The sequence below is a fragment of the Emydura macquarii genome, unplaced genomic scaffold, assembly GCF_026122565.2.
Source record: "Emydura macquarii macquarii isolate MOO-44397 ecotype Brisbane River unplaced genomic scaffold, CSIRO-AGI_Emac_v2 contig_3517, whole genome shotgun sequence".
Classification (NCBI taxonomy): Eukaryota; Metazoa; Chordata; order Testudines; family Chelidae; genus Emydura; species Emydura macquarii.
Genome location: NW_027133654.1, coordinates 2,980,533 through 3,000,521, shown reverse-complemented (window position 1 = coordinate 3,000,521; position 19,989 = coordinate 2,980,533). Strand labels below are relative to the sequence as shown.

Below are 19,989 nucleotides of genomic sequence, written 5' to 3'. Positions count from 1 at the left end.
TGGTATAACTTTGGTGAAGCCATTATAGTTACACTACACCACACCAAGATGAATTTCTCAGTTTCATATCAGCTACTTTATGCTCTCTGTACACAGAGCCTTGCAGTGACAAAAATTACATGCATCATTGTACAGCGACAAAATATGGAAATGTGGAAAATTTGTAATGTTGAAAGTTAAAATGAGTTTTCTGTGTCATGTCCTGAAGGTTCCATATGCTATTGCAGAGAACGATATTCCACTGAGTTTTTGGGTCTCATTTTTAAATCTTCCAAACTTCTTGGATTTCAGAGGGAAAAGTTCCAGGCCTGGATTTAACTCTGATTGCAATTTGTCTGTATCTGGGGTTGAAGCCAAACTTTGGATGCTAGGAAGGTTCAGCAAGCTGGTATTGTCTCACGTTCTCCACCCTTATTCTCCATCTCTCTAAAAAGTCTTGAATGAAGGTGGAGATTAGCTTGTGGAGTGGCTAAATCCTTCTGATTGTACACCTGTTCCTCCTTTTTCTCCACAATCTCCAGTGCTAATTAGAAGGTTACGTTTGAGAGGAAAGAATTGAATAAGGTGAAGAAGTTTCAGCATTGATTGTTTTAGATTGCCATTGACAGCAAAAGACTAACCATGGATGTGTACTGGAGGTGTTATGATTGCATAAATTGCTGCTGTTGTTTACAGGGTACGTTTCCTGCTTGGAGGCCGCCATGGAGAGTTCAAATTCCTGCCTCCACCTGGGTATGCGCCTTGCTTTGAAGCTGTTCTACCAAAAGAGAAACTAAAAGTGGAACATAGCCGAGAGTATAAACAGGATCACTACTGTACAAGAGACCTATTGGGTCCAACCATCTCTTTATCCCAAGCAGCCTTCACACCAGTTCCTGTAGATACCAGCCAGGTAAGGGAACTAAAAGACCACATTCTTTCTCAACCATAGACATTACAGGCCTGGGTTAGCTTTCTGTTTGACCTTGCAACTTGTCTCACACACGTGGGTTTTCTTCTGTGTTGATTTGGTACATTTTCTTGCTAACCATTGAGAATACTGGGACATACAAGGCACAGTAAAGAACTTACTACCAACTGTTAGAAATTTCATTTATTTCACATTCATGAGCCTTAGGACATGTTGTTTTATCCTTGGAGTCAAGCTAGAGTAAAATAGAATGACCTTTGAGTTAGTAGTAACCGTTGAAATGATACCACTGTTTTATTATTGAACTTTTTATTGCTATAACATTTTAAAGGTGAAGGCTTGTGATCATGTTCGATGCACTGGGCAACATTTAGCCCTGTTTTATTTACTGGGATTGCCATCTGACTGAGAGCGGAATTTGTCTCATTATGGACGTAAATGGTATAAATTAAATTTGCATTGTCCTTTTGCTTTATTGCATATTTGTATTTCTCATGGAGAAACAGAAAAGTTGACAAATGAAGACTAACACTGAAGAGAAATGTGCTTCTAGCTCCACCTAAGACCACAGATAACTAGTTGATCCTTCAGGTGACCACGGTTGCATCTCCAGAATACTGGCCATTGCTGTACTTCTGGAAGCATGTGGGCCCGCCCCAACTGACATGACCTCACACACACCAGGCAGGTGAGGTCGCACCAGTGGGGGCAGAATGGCATTCTCCATGATACCACCGGGCAGCGGCAAACCTTTAAGCTTGTCCAGCTTGAAACTGGATGAATGGCCTGCCTATTGACCCTGCTCCCACTGAAATTAATGGGACTATTGCCATTGGCTTCAATGGGTACAGGAACAGGCCCTAAAAGTTCACTTCTAGTGACCTTCCAGCTATAAAATGATTGAACAAGAAAGAACAAATCCTTAGGTGAAACAGACAGCACATTTCTAACTGTGTAATATACAGCTTCTAAGACAGGCTAAGGCTGAGGCCTATGTTTCTTGACAGTGCCCTTTTATAAAGTAATGACTCTGAGACAGCTCGGTGGAGAATTGCATGTTGTTTAATAAATGACACTTCTGCTTTATGGGTCCTGTCATGTAATAGTGTTGAGCAATGTAATATCAGGTTTGTTAATAATGTAGCAATGTGTTCCAGGCGTCTGTTTTGCAGCTAGGGTGACTTGTATTCCTGATTTCCCTTACAGGTCGTTCTTTTCCCCCCCACTCCCCTCGCAATTGTATTGTTTCTTCAAAGTAGTCTCCAAAAGAATAATCTTCTGTAGGTTTTCATGGCAGCATTTCCTCCTTTTCTCAACAATAATACAGTGGTGTGGTTTCAGTAGCAAATTCTTTCTCTCATGCATCCCTCCATCAGGCTCCTTAAATTAGTGCTGTTCCTCTTCTGACTGTCCCCAGTTGCTCTCATACCTGCCTCCTAGCTCCCTGGTATGCACTGAGTAGAGAAGAAGCAGCAAGGTGGGCTGGAAGAAGGGAGGACAACCCGGAGACTCCTGCTAACCACAAAACTGCAGGGGAACCTTCCTCCGCAGTCCAATCCCAACTCTAGGAAAGAAGCCCAAATGGCAGCTTGTTTCTTCCTTCCTGTCCCGAACCCAGGCCCTGGAACTTTGTAAGGGGGGGAACAGAATGGCACTGCAAAGCTCCACTATGTATAGCATTCCACTGTAAAATAGTGTATTTGGTGTGAAAGGGTGGCTGCATCTGTTTCCTCATAGTATTTGACAGTGTGCCCCAGAACAACAGAGCAGGATATTCTTTGGCAGGTTATACTAAAATTATCAGCAGTAAAATAGTTAACAATATTCACATGGATAGTATTATCGTTAGGGTTCAGTGTTAACATCTAAATGAGATAAATGAAGAAACTGATAGGGTAAAAATTTAAATCCCAAACCCAAGACTACCACTGCCCCTATTTACTATAACAAAAGATATCCTAAGAAATCAGTCTCCAAAAATGTAGCTAGTTTTTACAAAACTTCCTGGGAGAAGAAAGCCTTATAGAGAAATAGTACCAAATGATTACACAGCATATTGAATTTGTAATTGTTTTCTCTAGATTCAATGCCCGCTTGAAGCTGTACCCTCACCCTGGCACCTTCCCCCCTTCTGTTATCCTAACCCCTGTGCTACTTTGCTGTGCCCACATTGGAAACTGATCTGGATGCACAGAGCAGATGGCATTGCTGCTTGCTCCCCCCTCGAACGCTGCTCCTCCTTGCCCCTTAGGGGATTGTGAGGGTTGGAGCGAGGAGCAGTGCCAGGACTTCCTGCATTGTGTCCAGGTAACTTTCCCCACCTGTGCTGCGTAAGGGGAGGGCATGAGAGCAGCATATCTGTCAAAAGAGTACTTGAAAAACATATGAACTTCATTATGGTTGGCTTGACACATCTCTAATTTATTCTATTTACACTAATGATGTTGATTTTGAGAGAACAGTAACTGGATTGCAGTTATCCAATTTATTTATAATAGTCTCTCTCTTTTCTGTCTTTAGATTGTATTGCCGCCTCACCTGGAAAGAATTAGAGAAAAATTAGCGGAAAACATCCATGAACTCTGGGTTATGAATAAAATTGAACTTGGCTGGCAGTATGGCCCAGTAAGTACCTTTTTAAATTTCACATTCTGTTAATTACTCTCTTTAAATAGCAAAATTATATCCATCTTATTGTACAGTGTGGTGACACCATTCTGATAGTACTGGATTTCCTCTATAGCTAAAATGGGGTAGATTTTTAGACCTCCCCACCTCCTGCAATAGTTGAAAAACAACAGTATTTACATAGCCAAAAAAAAAAAAAGATTTTGGACCAAATCCTGGCATCCATTAAGTCTGCTTTGTGGTGAGTTTTAAAGTTAGTCTAACTGGCTTTGTGTGGATTCCCAGGCTGTTGTAGAAACGACATAGCTGGCTCTTTTTTTTTTCACCTTGCATTTAAGCATTATGCCTCTTGTGGAGTTTTTATGTAGGTGTAGTAGGGCACTTACATTGGTGGGAGGAAGGCTGTAGTGTGTTAGACTGTGGGTTTTCAAGGAGGGAGAATTGCCATGAAGTCTCCAACTGTCCCTCAGCCCCTTATGTGAGTTATATGCTCTTTGTGCTTCTGGCTGAGCTCCTTTGCTGCTTTCCATGGTGCACAGCAGAGGCGAGCATCTGGCTTCCACCTTCATCTAAAGAAAAACAACACTATAATATTTATTAGGTATTTTAAAGGCAATTGTAAAATAAATGTATTCATGGGCTAGTTATTTGGAACATGAATGGTAGTTATTACGCAGAGCCACTATTGGGAAGAAATGCTCATTATAGAGAGATTTTGATCCTTTGGGGAAGTAAGTGATGGTAAATTTGAAGTAGTTGGGTATATATACTTTGTCTGGTAGAGCAACTATTTTGAGAGAGAGATTTGATTATAAGGGAATTGTTCAATAGGCTTTTTGTTTTTGTTTTTCTGCTGCCCTCATCATCAAATCAAACAAACAAATAAAAAAGCCACTGAGTCAACATTGAAAACATTTGTTAGCTGTAAGATAATCATGCCAGCTGTGAAGAAATCTATAGCTATTCTTAGTGTGTCATTTTTTTAAGGTAAAAAAACTAGTCACAGTCTGGAGCAATATTTTGATTTAAGCATTTATATAAGATAAGTTAAATTAAGCAAAGATGAAGGCCAAGCTTAATTTCATAATGTAAAAAGAGCTTGTGCCTTTCAGGTTGTTTGGTTCTCCATATGTCTGCAGTCCCATGCTGCGGACCCTCTCTGACACTTTGTGGAGTGGAATCACTACTCTCTTAGCCCTGGACTAGGTACACAAGGTACTGATGGCTCAGCCCATTTAAGTTTGAGTTCTTGATCATCTTGGTTTGCCACCTGTGATTTTCCTAACTTAAGTTGACACGTACAATTCCAGGTATTCTAAATGGTAGACTGTGTTGCCACAGTATGAAAAGTAGAGAGAAGAGCATAAAATGAAAGCTGGTTAAGAAAAACAAAACTAAGCTGGCAGGTCTCTATGAAAACTACTCTTAAAAGGGTCCACATTTTAGTTATAGATTATTGTTAGAGAACAGAGAACATTTTACAAAATAGTCAGTCTTTTTAGTGTCTCCCACTTCTCAGCCCCAAAGGTCTGTATATCCATCCATAAGCAAGCTCTAGCTCTTAGCTAGTGTCCAGAGAGAATCTCGATCTCTTAGCTTGTTAGCTCAGGGTCTCATGTCCCTGGATTTCTCTGGGAGTTTTGACCAAAAAAAAAAAAAAAAAAAAAAAAAAAAAAAAAGTGTCTTCCCAAATAAAGCAAAGGAAATCTGTTGTTGTTCTAGACGTGTGTCATGTGTTACACTTTACATCCACTTCTAAAAGCCAGTTTCGTCTGGATATGCTTCCACCCAAACCTAACAGATATGTACAGAAGCCAGTATTCTCTAAATACTCACTTCCAGTGTTTCATGCACTGCCATTACTATATTTTGTGTTTATTGGGTGTTAAGTTAAACAAGGCATGTTTGAGGAAAGTTGGTAGCCAGTTTGATCTACAACTTACATTTCTATAATAAGAGTTTTATATCAGGCAGGAAACAAGAGGCACTAAATATTAAAATTACTTTTATACAGGAGGCAACATTCATAACTGATAACATCTACAATGTCTATCCCGATATGCAACACATTCAAAATATAAATATTTTATGCTATTTTAAATAAGAAAAAATACATGCAACCTACAAAACTATTTTGAATATGCAATCTTACAAGCAAATAATATATATAGTTTGTAGAACAGAAGAAGCTTGAAGTAAAATCAAAATATTATTGTAAATCCAAGGTGTGGGGGGGAAGAAGCTGTGGTCCATGACTAAGTCAATTCAATTCATGATTGAAGCATGGATTCCCAGTAGAGCCTGTACTGAGTCCTTTTCCCATATAGATTGCTATATACCTTGAGCAAATTCAGAAAACGAAAGCTTTCAGTGTGCATTAAAAAGAACCCTATTTCTTGTCTCAGTGGTCTCCATCTCAAACATTACTAATCAATTCCCAATGGCTTTTCTCCATGAGGATGAGGGTAAATCTTTGCAATGTCTGACCAAAGAACATTATGTAATCCATCTAACCTGGAGAAATATTCCCTGTAGATTCTGTGTATGTTAAAAACCAATAAATAACATGTTGTATTCAGTTCAACTTGATAACCATTATCACAGAGTTTGACAGAAAAATGAAAAGAAATCAGTCAGAAATAAGGAATAAAGATATTGTGAGGGTGTTGTGGAGGATGTGAAAAAGCTATGGTAAGTACATACCACGGCAAATGGCAGCCAGTTCATTTATTGATACATAGGAGGTAGTGAGCTGATATCCAATATTTACTGTATATAAGAGACTGATGAGAGAACAAATTTCTTGTCAGCAGTACCACATCTGCTAAAGAACACACACATTAAAAAAACCCCAACAAAACTATAGTATTTGATTCTGCATTTGGACTTCTTATCATGATGTTTCTGCATTTTTCATTTTAAGAAACTTAAATAAAAATTCAAGGGAAAAGCTCCCTGATTTGATGCAACGTGCTGGGCCAGGCAATCAATTTAAGTATAGTAGATGACATTTTCTGAGGTCCAGAAAATTATTTGGCAACAGCTTCATACCCACACATCTGTTACAGACTTTCTTATTTTTAACTGCTGCTGCAGATTCAGCATTTTAGAAGAGCAGATCAGGTTAAGAGTTGGGAACTGATTGCATCTGGTGTGCTGTTAGCACTTCACTGAGGGCCCCTTTCTTTTCTTTCTTTCTTTCTTTCTTTCTTTAGAACAAACGAACAAGCAAACAAACAAACACCTATTATAACTTTAATATGTTCTTTAAACTGGATTTTTTTTTTTACTTAAGGTTGGTTTTTAATAGCAACCACTGTAATACTTTGCTTTGCAGCAAAAATATTTGAATGCTTTAAAATCATTAATGAAGTTATCTTCACAACAGCCCCATGAGGGCTAAAATTACTATCCTAATTTTACAGATTTAAAGTAATTCGGAGGCACAAAGAAATAAATGGTCTGATCGTGCTCCCATGGAAGTGAGTGGTAATTGTGCCATTGGTATCAGGGGAGCAGAATACACCCCTAAGAGACAAGGCCCCTATATACTTAAGGCAGTCTAAGTACTGTTTTGACTTTGTAAACATACAAAATATTATAAATGTCACAGTAATCTCTTCACTGCATTTTCTCATCCCTTGAAGGGAAAAATTGTAAATGAAAAATGTGTATTAAAACAATATGAAGGATTTCTTACTGGATAAAATATCACATACTGACATTCTTTTGTTATTTAACAAAGCTCCTTCATAACTGAGGGCTAAATTTTCATTCTCTGCCAAAAAGACCTGGGTGAACTGGCTTGATACGAGGACCTATTCTGAGATAAAGGGATGCTCCTACTTCTCAACCTAAAGCGGGTGTGTAGAGCAGTGGCAGAGCCACTGTGTGGCGGCTACTGCAGCTGCCAGACTGTAGGGATAGCTGTGTCTTATTACACACCTCTGTTCAGCTTTTGACTAGTTGAGTTGTATCATTTGAGGAACCACTGGCCATGTCAGTTTCCCGAACCTGGTTTGCCTATAGCCATTTAACAAAACTTAACATAACCAACTGGAAAATGTTAATCAAGATGCTCCTTCTGGGAGTCTGAAAATTGAATGACCAAACAAAAGAAAGTTATTAAGGGCCAGATTGTGCTTCCTGTATCTGCACATAGAAGGGATCTTCTGCATGTGAATCCCCCAACTTCCAGATCAAACGAAGCACTTGGCTATCTCCCTCTGAGGCACCACCCTTCTCCCAGATCCTACAGAAACTACCAAGGAATGAATAGTTTGGGATGGAGTCAGAAGGATGCACATTGTCCATCTCCTTCAGCCCTACACAAGTGAATCGTGGTAAAGGGTTACATCAGTATTATCCAAAGGTCCCAGAGATGGCTGCAGCCAAAGGAGTCTGGTAACGTGGATTCAATGAAGCCATGCTATCAGGGATCCAAAGATAGTTGAATTGGTGCAAGGGCACAGTGCCTTAGAATGAAAGCCCCCTGGCCCTCCCAAGAATCTATTGGGGTTATGGGTAGGTATCACAGTTTTTTCTGGCAGGTGCAGGGGAAGCAGAGAGGTGAGGTAACAATCCTCAATTCCCAAAGGGAAAAGTTCAGGGATTTTCTCTCCCAGAGCTCCTCCCCATGGATTTTTCTGCAGAGTTGGTGATCTAAATTCTCAAGCTTACTATGTCGTTTTCAAAGACTGGCATCTCTCAATAAGCAAATTTCATTTAAATTTCAACAACAAACTTATGTGAGTGCCAAAGAAAAAATATGCATCAATATTCCCCCTACATTCTAGATCTGAATTGAAATATGTTTGAACTAATTTGGGTTTTTTTAAGTACTTTCAGTTCAACAATTATCATACTTTTCACTTACACAGCACCTTTTATCTAATAAGTACAAAGCAAACTTTAATTAATCAAGCCTTGAAACACCCTTATGAAGCAGGGTAAGTAGTATATTCTTTTTATGGGTGAGGTAACTCAGAGGCAGTGGTTATTACTTTCCCAGTCAATTGCAAAGCTGGAAATACCCAGGACATCTGTCATCCTGTCTACTGTTCTAACTCTTAGGCCCCACTCCCTGATTGAGGCCGATGTCAGAATGAAGCTAAGAATGGAAAGTTTCTGCCTGAAAGGAATATTTTTGCCAAAGCTATGACTGGATGAAATGAAGAGTTTTTGCAAATGACTCAATCTCACATTAATACAAATACATTATTTATGCCAATCTTATATGGCTGTTGTACAATTTCTGTCTGCTGATATGCTGCTAGCCATCTTTTAATCAATTTATGAAACACAAATTGACTGAATTAAGAGAAAGGGAGGTTTAGCCTTAAATGAATATCCTTGCTTGTGTGCAATAATTTTTCAGTATTATGCATGTCAGCTGGGCCATACAAGTCCCATACACAAATTTGCACACAGTACCCTGAAAATGGGAACAGGCAGTCCCTAAATGATATTTTAACTGACTTCTTCTGGTGCAGTCTGTCCAATTATGCTGAGTACTATGCAATCCTCAAGATCTTGATTACCTTTGAATAATATTTTTAAAACAATCTCAACATGTTTGTCTCAGTGTGTATCAGTTGTGAACTACTGAATAATATGTACTGATGCTTGTGTTTAAAATGTATTACATTTTGGATTTTTCTTATTTACTGATAGCTGAATTCTGCCAATCTTACTTGAACTGAGTAATGTTTTACTCTGTGAGAACCGGGCTATTTTTGGATCAAAGAAATACTCTGACAATCAGCCCTAAGTTTTGAGGTTCTTTGTTTTAAATAATTACTACAGTTTTTAAGGCACATTTAAACTCACTCCCTTATTGTCTTGCAGGTTAGAGATGACAACAAAAGACAACACCCGTGCTTGGTAGAGTTTTCAAAGTTGCCAGAGCAGGAACGAAATTATAATTTACAAATGTCACTTGAGACACTGAAGTAAGTTTCTACAATCAACGGGCTTAAAGCAAGTCTTTTCATGCAACTAAGCAGCTGTGGTTTCAGAAATTGTAATCCAACCTGTGAAGTTTGTTGATGTGTAGGGTGGTAACACAGAAATGACAAACTATGGTGTCTTGATAATAATTGACTTGAGACTGGAAAGAACCCTACTAGTTAAACAAATTGTGTTTCTGAAAGTCCGTTTCTCAGTCTTCAGGGAGTTTTAAACTCTCCAAGGTATTATAACAATAATTATCTCCCTGCCTTAGATCAATTTTGTATTAATACTGACTATCACTGGCTGCTTTGGTATGTTTGAGATTATCACATCAATACAAAGACATTTGATAATGATGAAAGGACAAGGAGAGCCATTTTTCCCCTGCAAAGGGGGCGTGGGTCCAAAGTATACCTCACAGAACGAGGAGGAACCCTTTATATTTAACTTTGTTTAGTTCTCATTCATTAGGCACAGTTTTGCAATAAACAGCAATGCTTTTTGGTCATGAAAAGCTGAATAAGACTTAGTTCAGAGATCTTCACCTGGACTGTTGCCACCACATTCTTATCTGCTGATGAGCGCATGCATGTGTAAATTTTGCAGAGCCTCCCCAATTTGGAATGGTAGAATATTTCAGCTCGTTTCTATTTTTCATCCTCCATCAGCAATGTTGTGCTGCCAATATATTAATAAGAGGCTTCCATCAAAATTCTCTCTTCACCTGTGATAAAACCCCATGATGAGAACGTGTGTGTGTTTCCCTTATCACTCTTCTCTGCAGTCTATTAATTTGTGTTCCTGTTTAAACATATAGCCTTTTTTGTAACCTTAATTTAGAAAAGAGGCAACGCTGCAGAATCAACATACATTTTAAGTGGCACTTTGCTGAAAATGTTTCTACTTTCGTCTAAGAACAATATTCTGTGTACATTGAGGGTATAACTCGGTGTATACTCATGGACTGTAGGTAAAAAGAAGTTTTAGGGGGCATCCACCCCAGGACATTTTTTGGAAATACCTGATATTTCGTTCAGTCTGGTCCATTCCAGTGGTAAAAAAAAAAAATTGCTCTTCAGAAACATTTCTATGAGCGCTGGTGATAAACAGTTTCTGGCAAGAATGATTTGGCTGCATCTACATATAAGGTGAACTCTATCAATGCAGGGAAATCAGCCCATCTTTCTGTTTAGCTCGATGGCAGAATTTCAAAAACAGCTCTTGGGAGCCTCAATCAGCACATCACTGTCCTTTTTGATTTCCAAAACAATCTCTCTGTCCAGTTTGTGAAACTACAGAAGATGATGCCTACAGTCTCGGGGCCAGATTAATTGCTGGATTTATAGAACCAGGACACAATTCTGTAAAATGTAGGAAGCCACAGTCTCTCATAACATTTAATGTAAATAATAATGTCCCATTGAATACTCGTCATTGCTTTTAGGTGGTCCTGACATTTTTACAGTCCCAGGTCCTCATAGCCTTGTAATCTGACCCTGAGAAAAACAGAAGTCATTTTGTTACGTGTAATATGAAATTAGTTTTGTTTTTATTGTAATATTTTTTATTACTCATAATATATATAATCTGCTAGTTAAGTGAATGGAGGTTTACTATGTAGCAGTCACCCCCTCTCCTCAGCTGCCCCCAGCTTCAGTAATGCATTTGATTACTGTCCTGCAATAGTCTTACTTTTCTAATACTTGATCTTTCTTAAGCACACAGTGTTCATTGTGTTCTGTCATGGTGGCTTTGTCATGTAGACATTTATCCACTAGGGACTAGATTGAGAGTGTCAGACTCATTTCATTTCTGCTAGTCTGCATAGGTGGAAGAACAGTGCATTAATCCACTTGTTTAATGCCCCCTGTAGTGATTTGAATCTGAAGATACTTTCAGTGTAGCTTGAATAGTCCTCTAACCAAGTTTTTAAATCTGGTAGTAGTCAATTAAAAAAAGGGAAAGGAAATATCCTTTTTTTAAAAAAAAAATCTTTTATAATCCTTTACACAACGTCATATTCTTCTCATTGTGCGCCAAAGTGTTCAGAACTTGAAACAGCTGTCTCAAGGTTTGAGGAATAGCTCCGCACTTTAATTAATTTTTGTGTTAGTTTGCTGACAGTTTTCTGCCAGCCCTACTAGATCAGAGAAGCAGAAACCAAGGAAGTTTTGAATCAGATCACCTGCCACATCTTTTCCTTTCATTATGCTGTTATTTCAGTATATTTGATAGTATTATGGTGCATCTGCACAAATATGAAGTATAAAAATAATATGAAATATAAAATGTCAAGATTCAAGAATGAGTTGTCACTGAAAATGCTACAATATTAAAATATGTTTTCTTGGATTCCATGCCATAGCACCTAAGTCTGTAAGAGGTCTGAGTGATTTCAGTCGGTCTATTTGAATAGTAAACTTTAAGGGTAATTATGGTCTAACACAAGGCCCCAATTCCCCCCTTCTCCATTTATGGCTCCCTGATTCAGTGCTAGAGGGTCCGGAGCAGGAATTTACTGCTCTAATTAACTCCGCTTGTGTAAGTTATCTTACACTGGGGAGGATTGGGTATAGCAGAGCTCAACTTCCCCAAGCCACCACCTTCCCACAACACACCACCTTCTCCCCTTACATTGGTATTAGTTGAGAGAGCTGGCATAAGAAGCAGGTACACTGCATCTGCTAGCTCTAAGAAAGCAGATTCTCCCAACATGAGACATTCTCCACTGGGAATCTCCAGCTGGTGGCCTTAGTGAAATGGAGAATCTGAGTCTTAATGTCTAATCTTCACTTTCTCCTGTCCAGGGTATGTGATCAAAGGATTGAGCCTCTTGTCTAACATATATATTTACACATTCTCTATGAAATACTGTATTAGTGATTGACAAGTAAATCTTCAGCTATCAGAGTTATCTTTGCAATGTCCGAGTATTTTTGCATATGCAAAATTGAGGCAATGTAGAAGATTGAGCCACTTGTCCTGGATTAAATTTCTGTTTTCTAAGGGTCAGTGATGAATAATTTGGTTCATCATCTTGTCTTATATTGTGCATTGACAATTGAAAATAGTGTTAATTAGTTCTATTTCAAAGCTTATTTTTTCTTTTTGATACTTGTTTTTAGAGATAAATGCAGAAAGAATTTGTGACTCTGTGTGATTTTAAAAAAATAGATCAACAAACATGATTTCCTATTTAAAAGTAACCAGTATAAACTCCATTACAATACTGTTCATTTTATATGCAGTGAAAAAATATTTAATCAGTTGAAGCATATGATTCATCTGCAAGGAGAAATAAATATGGAATTGTATATGCACCAGAAAGTGAAATCCAGTAAGAATGGTACATCTAGAATCAGACCAAAGTTATGGATACAAATATCCTCAGATTTGGGGAAAAGTTCTGATCTGGGTCCAAACTTGATGACTTACACACCTTCTGTAGTTTTAACAGAAATAAAACATGTCCAGGCATCTTATTAACTAGCAACTTTTATCCCTGACATTCTATCCCTCTAATATCAACTAAAATATTTTCTAGCACAGATAAGTCTGATTGCCAAATAAAATATCTGAAGTCTCTGCAAAAGAATCACATTTTAAAGAAGACAGGTGACATTTTTTGATGTTTCTCCTTTCATCATCTTAGAAATGAACAACTCAGCCTAAAAAAGATGTTGACTGAGAGCAATGATCCCACTTGTAAATTGTCAGTACTTAAAAGGGAGAAGATCCTGCTCTCAGACCTATCTGAACTTTTACAGCATATTATAATGTACCACAACAGTCAACCAGTCTATCATAAACTTGTTCGTCTTTCCTCATTTGATAGCTATGGGCTAACAATAACAACCACAAGAAAAAAAGGAAAGAAAACGTAAGCACAAATTTTGGCAAATTGAAACAAAGATCTAATACCCTCATAAGTGAACATATGGTCATTTGTAAGCCCCTGTATTTGAATAACATGTCTGTTCAGATATAGGGCTGTAAAATGCTTTAGTAGATGTTAGATTACATCAGATAAAATGGTCATCGCCCATTTTGCCCAATTTTTTCAGGTTGGTGACCCCTTATTCGACTAACAAATTTTCAAGACTCCTTTAAATTTAGTATAAAAGTAAGAGTAAAAAGTATCAGTGACAAGTTTCTATAATTTACTTGTGTGTTGATTTTGAGAGATTGATAGTGAATATTTGATCTTGAAGAATAAAGGTGTGTAGAAGGTAGGGTGAGTAGTGAGATTTTCCTTTCTTTAGACTTCTAAAATTTTCAGTGTCTTATGACCACTCCAGTTTCCTTTTGTGATTGCCTTAGAGGTTGCAACTTATTGGCTGAGAAAAACTGGTGTATGATATATAACATACCCTTCAGAAGTTTATCAGGTTCTATACTAAAAACGGTGTAATGAATTGTTTCAAAACAATAGCATTTAAAAAGCAAACATTTTATAGAGAAATAAACTGAATGTACCTTCCTAGAATTTCTGATCTTTGACTCCTGCTAGTATTTAATCCTTTGAACTGGTAAGGGTGCCAACTGTCTTTTTTTTTTTAAACCAAGATGGAAGTAGCTCTTAAGAAAGAAAGAATGAATAAAGAGTATCAGTGTGCTCTTTGGATTGGCTAGAGTCTGAGATCACTGCAGAGGTAGTATGGTCAGTCTCTAAGGGGAAAGGAATGCCTTGTTTCATCCTTCCACCAAGTTCTGTGGCCTATCAAAGGAGCGGTATTGACACAACCTAGAGGAAACCACCTGTCGTCTTCTTTTTTGGAAGTGAAGTCTGTGTTGCATGGAGTCCTTGATCCTGAGTTGGGGGGAAATAAGAGTTGCTAATTGTCTAAAGACATCAGGAAATGCAAAAAGAATGACAGTTCATAGTCATGAATTTTTAGATGGTATGCTGGAAAAATTGAGAAGGCAATACTGATCCATTCAGAATCAACTTACAACTGTGCATATTATATCTATATTGTATGTAACTCAAAAGAGAGTATTTAGTTTCTGCTTTGCTTACCCTGAGGAGCATTCTGTGGATTGTGTATGGATATAGAAATGTATTTGATCAATATAATTTCTTTTACTTTTAATAAAGATTTTTTTGTGGGGAGGTGTCTTTCACTCAACTATCTTAGTCTGATGAATCAGAAACTTTTACCCCTTATGAAACCTCCATTCTAATAACAAGTCTGATCTAACATTTTAAATAGGCTAGTTAGAAGTATCCTTACAAATTTTTCCAGCAGTATCAAGAAGTGTGTAACAAATACCCAAAAAGAAGTTTGGTAAGGATCTTTACATAAAGAAGGAATGTTATGTTGTAGTTCTTGTAGGTCTAATTTGACATTGAGGTACTGTTCTGTATATCTGAGAACAGAAACCAATATATAAAAATGACAGTTTATCACTGGTTTTGCCTTCCAGAACCCTGTTGGCATTAGGTTGTCATGTTGGAATTGCTGATGAATATGCTGAAGAAAAAGTGAAAAAACTGAAACTTCCTAAGAAGTAAGTCAAAATTCAAATGAATCCTTTTTTATTGTTTTATTGAGGGAACATGAGTTGAGGAGAGTAAATCTTAGTGTTTGTGTATGTGTGTTTGTATGTCTGGTAAAAAAAATAAATAAATAAATAAATAAACAAACAACAACAAACCAAAAGCTAGATGTATCCCAGAGGAGTAAGGAATGTAGTGACATTCCAACTGTAATCTTCAGTTTTTTGGATTGGAAATGTATTACAATTCTCCTTCATCTCCTTTAATTTTGTATCTGGTGTCCAAAAAAATGTGAATAAAACATGGGCCCAAGCATATACCATTCCATGGAATGTACGTCATGCATGTTCATATTACACAGTATCATCCTATGACTTCCACTGGGTCTTGTGCTCCTAACTCCTTAGGTGCTTTCAAAATCCTCTCACATTCATACATATATACATATATATAAACAATTTCTTATGAATAACTAAGATCTGATGTTTAGACAAACAGTAAACGTTGTAATGCATACTGACTTTTACAGTTTATTGTATTTGATTGCAATTGATCAGTGGTTTCTGGGCTGCTTTATAGATGGAGTTTGTATTGTAGTCAGTCTGGCTATCTACACATCGACGGTGGCAAATTTGCTGCCATCAGATAGATCTTTCTGGATCAATTGAGCTGTCAGTGAAGACCCGCTCAATCGATCCAGAAGTCGATGCGCTAAAACCACCCTCTCAAGTGGCATAGCACTGCGTCAACGGGAACACATTTCCCATCAGCGCAGTGCAGCGCAGTGAAGACACCACGCACAACGGAAGTTATGAAGTTGACAGGAGTTACGCAAGCTACTCTGCGTAGTTTGCGTAATTCCTGTCGACTGCTGCCAAATTTTCAGGTAAGTGTAGACTTGGCCTCTGTACGAGATATTGAAAAGCACCCCTGGAGTTAGGTGCACAAGATCCAGTGAAAGTCATGGGATGATATTCTGTAATATTAACATGTGTAACATACATGGCATGGTTGGGCCCATGTTTTATATACTTATTTTCTGGACTCCAGAAAATAAAATTAAAGGAGATAAAGGTTTATAATACATTTCTAACCCAAAATGATGATTACTGTTGGACTGTCACTACCTACTGACTCCGATATTTAGTTTCTTTGCAAGAATAAGTGAAGAAAAAATAAGGAATTGGAATAAACTTCCCTGAACACTTCTTCAGTAATGGCATTCTGAAAAAAAGGGGAATTTAAGACTAAATAAAATGCATATACAATATTTAAGTAACGGGAAATCATACAAGAATTATGCCCTATCCATGATCATGTTCAGTCTTTTTGAATTCCATTGAACTGGAGATCATAACTTTACCACCTCTGAAAAAAACTGAGGTCCCAACAAATGCACTGCAGGCAGAATTATGAGCCTTTAAATTGAGATGTGGGCAGGAAAAAAAACTAAAAAAATATAGTCTAAAAAAATTAATAGTAAAATAATATTATCATGACAAAATTCCTATTGACATCAAGATATAGTTGTGTCTGAGTAATGGAGAACAGAGCAAGGACTTCAGGATTAGGAACCCGCTATATTGTTGTTAGGCTGGAAAACATTCTGGATCAGGCTTATTTTAGGCCTTCTGAAGGAATCTCTAATTAATCTGACCATCATTTTAATTTACCTGCTGCAACACTCAAGAACCAACTAGTAAAATTCATTGAAACTCTGCCAAAACATTATGAACTACTACTAAGCAATAAGGATTTTTCTGTTAAAGTGAGAGCAGAGGTCATTATGTATTTTGATGGCTTGACTGAATAAGGATCAATTTATATGTGCCTACATTTACGGACAGCCTCTATGGTAGAAAATACAGATGAGCATATTCTTTCCTCAGTGCAATTACACTGAAATGAGTGGTCTTCCACAGGTGTAAATGAGAACCCAATTTAGCCCTTCAAGTGGTACATTGGTTTCTTTAGTGTTTGGCAAATGTGATATTGTAGGGCTCCATCTTGTAGCCATTCAACATGCACAACTTCCATGATTTCAGAGGCTGCAGAATCTGTAGATTAGGTTAATAGTGTGATCAGTTGCAAAACCTTGTAATGGATTGCCCCTTGTTATGGGCTGTTAGGCACTCAAAATGTTCCACATTCACACAAAAAGAAGAAAAAACATTGCTATTTTTAGCTCTACAGCCCTAGCCTCACGAGCCATGGGATTTGATGCCATGTTTTTATATTGTCAAGTAGGTGTACCCTTCAAGCGTGAATTACAGAGAAAGTACTCCTAAAGAACTGAAGTTACTGTAAAATGAGTGTGATACCTACCATTGTAAAGAAATTTGAGATCCATCGATGAAAAGTTACACATCCATGTGCACACAGACATGCATGAATATGTGTGTGCACACCTGTATATAATATGCTTTATAAGGCCCCAATCCTATAAAATTCTTCCTGTGAATACAGAGGTCTACCTACAATGCAGCGGCTTCCAATATCAGAATGTATATTAGTAACCTTTGTATCTTTTCAAGCATCCTTACTGAAAAAGGATCCTTGTCCATTATCTTGCCAATAATGTTTGAAAGGCTTGAAATGGATACATCAAGTTTACGGTTTAAAATTAAGCATCTTTATCAGAGAGATTTTGGACATGCTGTTGATTTTCACTTTGTTAACATATACACAGGGATCCTGAACCATGATTTGGCTACAGTTCAGAAGTCAGTTGTTTAGAGGGACTTGATCTTGGATTTCTAATAAAAACTTATGCTTCATGAGTTAGAGTATTTTGAATACCTAGAAATATTCTTATAAAATCTGACTGGGGATTCCGCCAAACAGGAGTGTTAAAATGCTCTGTAGTAAGTCATGCTGAGAAGAATGTGTGCTTAGAACAATTAAATGTTGGTCTACACATTGAGCTTATGAATGCAAATTGATTGACAGAAGCCAGGGATTAAATATTATTGATACAGTTGCCAGACAAAGTTAATTAATTTAACAAAATTAATCCATTTTGCTAACTGTTGAGACTACATAAATATGTATGAAAATATGAGTTGCTAATAAGTTATTAAAAATGTATTTGTATAGTTAGAAAACTGTTTAGGATATTTTGCATTTTTTACTTACCCAGCATCTTGATGCTATTTATGCCTCTTATAAACTAGTTCAGATTTGTGTGATGTATCCATTACAATCATCTGCTTTGAAAAGGTTCTATAATTCATATTTCAACATCATGCTGGACTTAACCAGGACAAACAGGAACTCAGAGGAAGAGTATCTGAAAAAACAAAACATTAGCTAACTATAGCGAAATTGAAGGAGGCTCATAAAGGGAAGATAGAAGGAAAATAGATTAGTGCTTATACATCTTAAAATAGTTGCAAAGTTTAAAATATCTTCGTTCCAAGCTATTGTTTTATGACATTTACAAGCACAGTTTAGAAAAACATCTACAGATCATGGGCAATAAATTCAACAAGAAATTATTTTCAACATAGCTATTAGCATATGGGCTTAGGAGTCTATTTGTAAAATAGCATTAACGGGAGATGTACAGCTTAAACAGTAGTGACATGCTCATTCAGTTTATTAATATTGAGTTCATTGGAACGTTGAGTTAAAAAATTCACCCCATAATGTGATTGGGATTGTGTTCTATTAAGGAAATATTTTGGAAAACAAATAAAGGAGGGCAAAGATGCAAAGTCTGATGGGAAGAGAGAATGCCGCTTCCAATGCCAGGAATGTCCTCCTGATCCTGTACATGACACAACCTTACCCTCCACATCCTCAAAATCTACCTTTTCCTATAATAATTCAAACAGCAATTCTCTAATTCCCTTTAACAATTAGAAAAGAATTGGCATAGGCATGAAAAATAATCACTAGGAGGCAATGTAGCACAACTAAGTTGCATGCTGTTCTGCCCAAGCAATTCCATCCTTTTTTGTGTATTCCTTTCTCTCTCCCTCCCCTTGCATGTTCTTTCTCCATTATCCCGACTGTAACAATCAGTTCAGATTGTAAAATCTTCAGGAAAGGAATTATGTCTTTATTCACCATTCCTACCTCTTGTGCTACGTATAAAGTTAAGTACTAATAATGCAAGGAAAAATGTTTTGTGAACTCAAACTAGTTTTTGAAAACCTCAATCTCTTAGGTTCACCCATCCCTATTAAGTACTTTGATTCTAAGATGCATGTGCCTTACATTATGTAAACTAGCTAGCTGTAAAGGTAGTATTGCACATAGGCTTGAGAATAAAGACCCTTACTGTTCAAGCTTGGCAGTTGTATTTGTAGCAAAGATACAGAAAGCACGCACATCATTTCTGGGGTTATTTGACATTAAATGCAGTTTTCTTCATTGTGGAAAGACACCCTTTTATGGCCAGAAATATAAGTAGTATGTCTGACCAATGGGAAGTACCCATAGGCACATTTATTACCATCAGCCTTGACCACTTTGATTATGACATGTAGTCAAAGTTATTGAAGAGAAAATAGGAGTAAGTACATGTCTGAGCACTTAGGGACAAATTTTACTCTGTGTAAGCTCTTGGGCAAGTTTTACTCTTGATGGCATTTGTGCTGTTTCCACTGGAGTTCATGTGATTTGTGAATGCACGTTTGAGGCAGAATTTAGCCAATGGAGTACATGAATTCAGACCTGATTTAAGACTTAAATGACATATCAAAGACTTTGGGTCCTTTCTAGCATTATTTTAATAGTATTGAATATATACTTGAAATGCTGAACAGCTGCCCTTTACAGAGAAAAAACAAATTCAGATAGTAGATGAAAATTTTAAAAGTGCCCAAGTTCCATTTTCAAGAGCGACAGACCCAGATTTTTTTAAGTATTTAAGTGTTGCTCTGCTCAGTATTGCAACACCAAACTGACTGAGAAGCCTAAGTCTCACTTTCAGAAGTGACTTAGTCACTTAGGAGACTGTCTTATTTAAAGTCACATTTGAAAGCATCCAGCA

At 37.3% G+C, this 19,989-nt stretch overlaps 1 protein-coding gene across 16 annotated transcripts in view; it reads left to right on the top strand.

Annotated features, from left to right (window-relative positions):
• RYR2 (ryanodine receptor 2) overlaps nucleotides 1-19,989 on the top strand; it is a 646,139-nt gene that overhangs the window by 341,974 nt on the left and 284,176 nt on the right. For all 16 annotated transcript variants that reach the window (XM_067535799.1, XM_067535792.1, XM_067535786.1 and 13 more), the window contains 4 exons: nucleotides 676-892; nucleotides 3,431-3,535; nucleotides 9,386-9,489; nucleotides 14,918-15,001. In XM_067535799.1, the coding sequence (XP_067391900.1) occupies nucleotides 676-892; nucleotides 3,431-3,535; nucleotides 9,386-9,489; nucleotides 14,918-15,001 (510 nt within the window). The remainder of the gene's footprint in view (nucleotides 1-675; nucleotides 893-3,430; nucleotides 3,536-9,385; nucleotides 9,490-14,917; nucleotides 15,002-19,989) is intronic.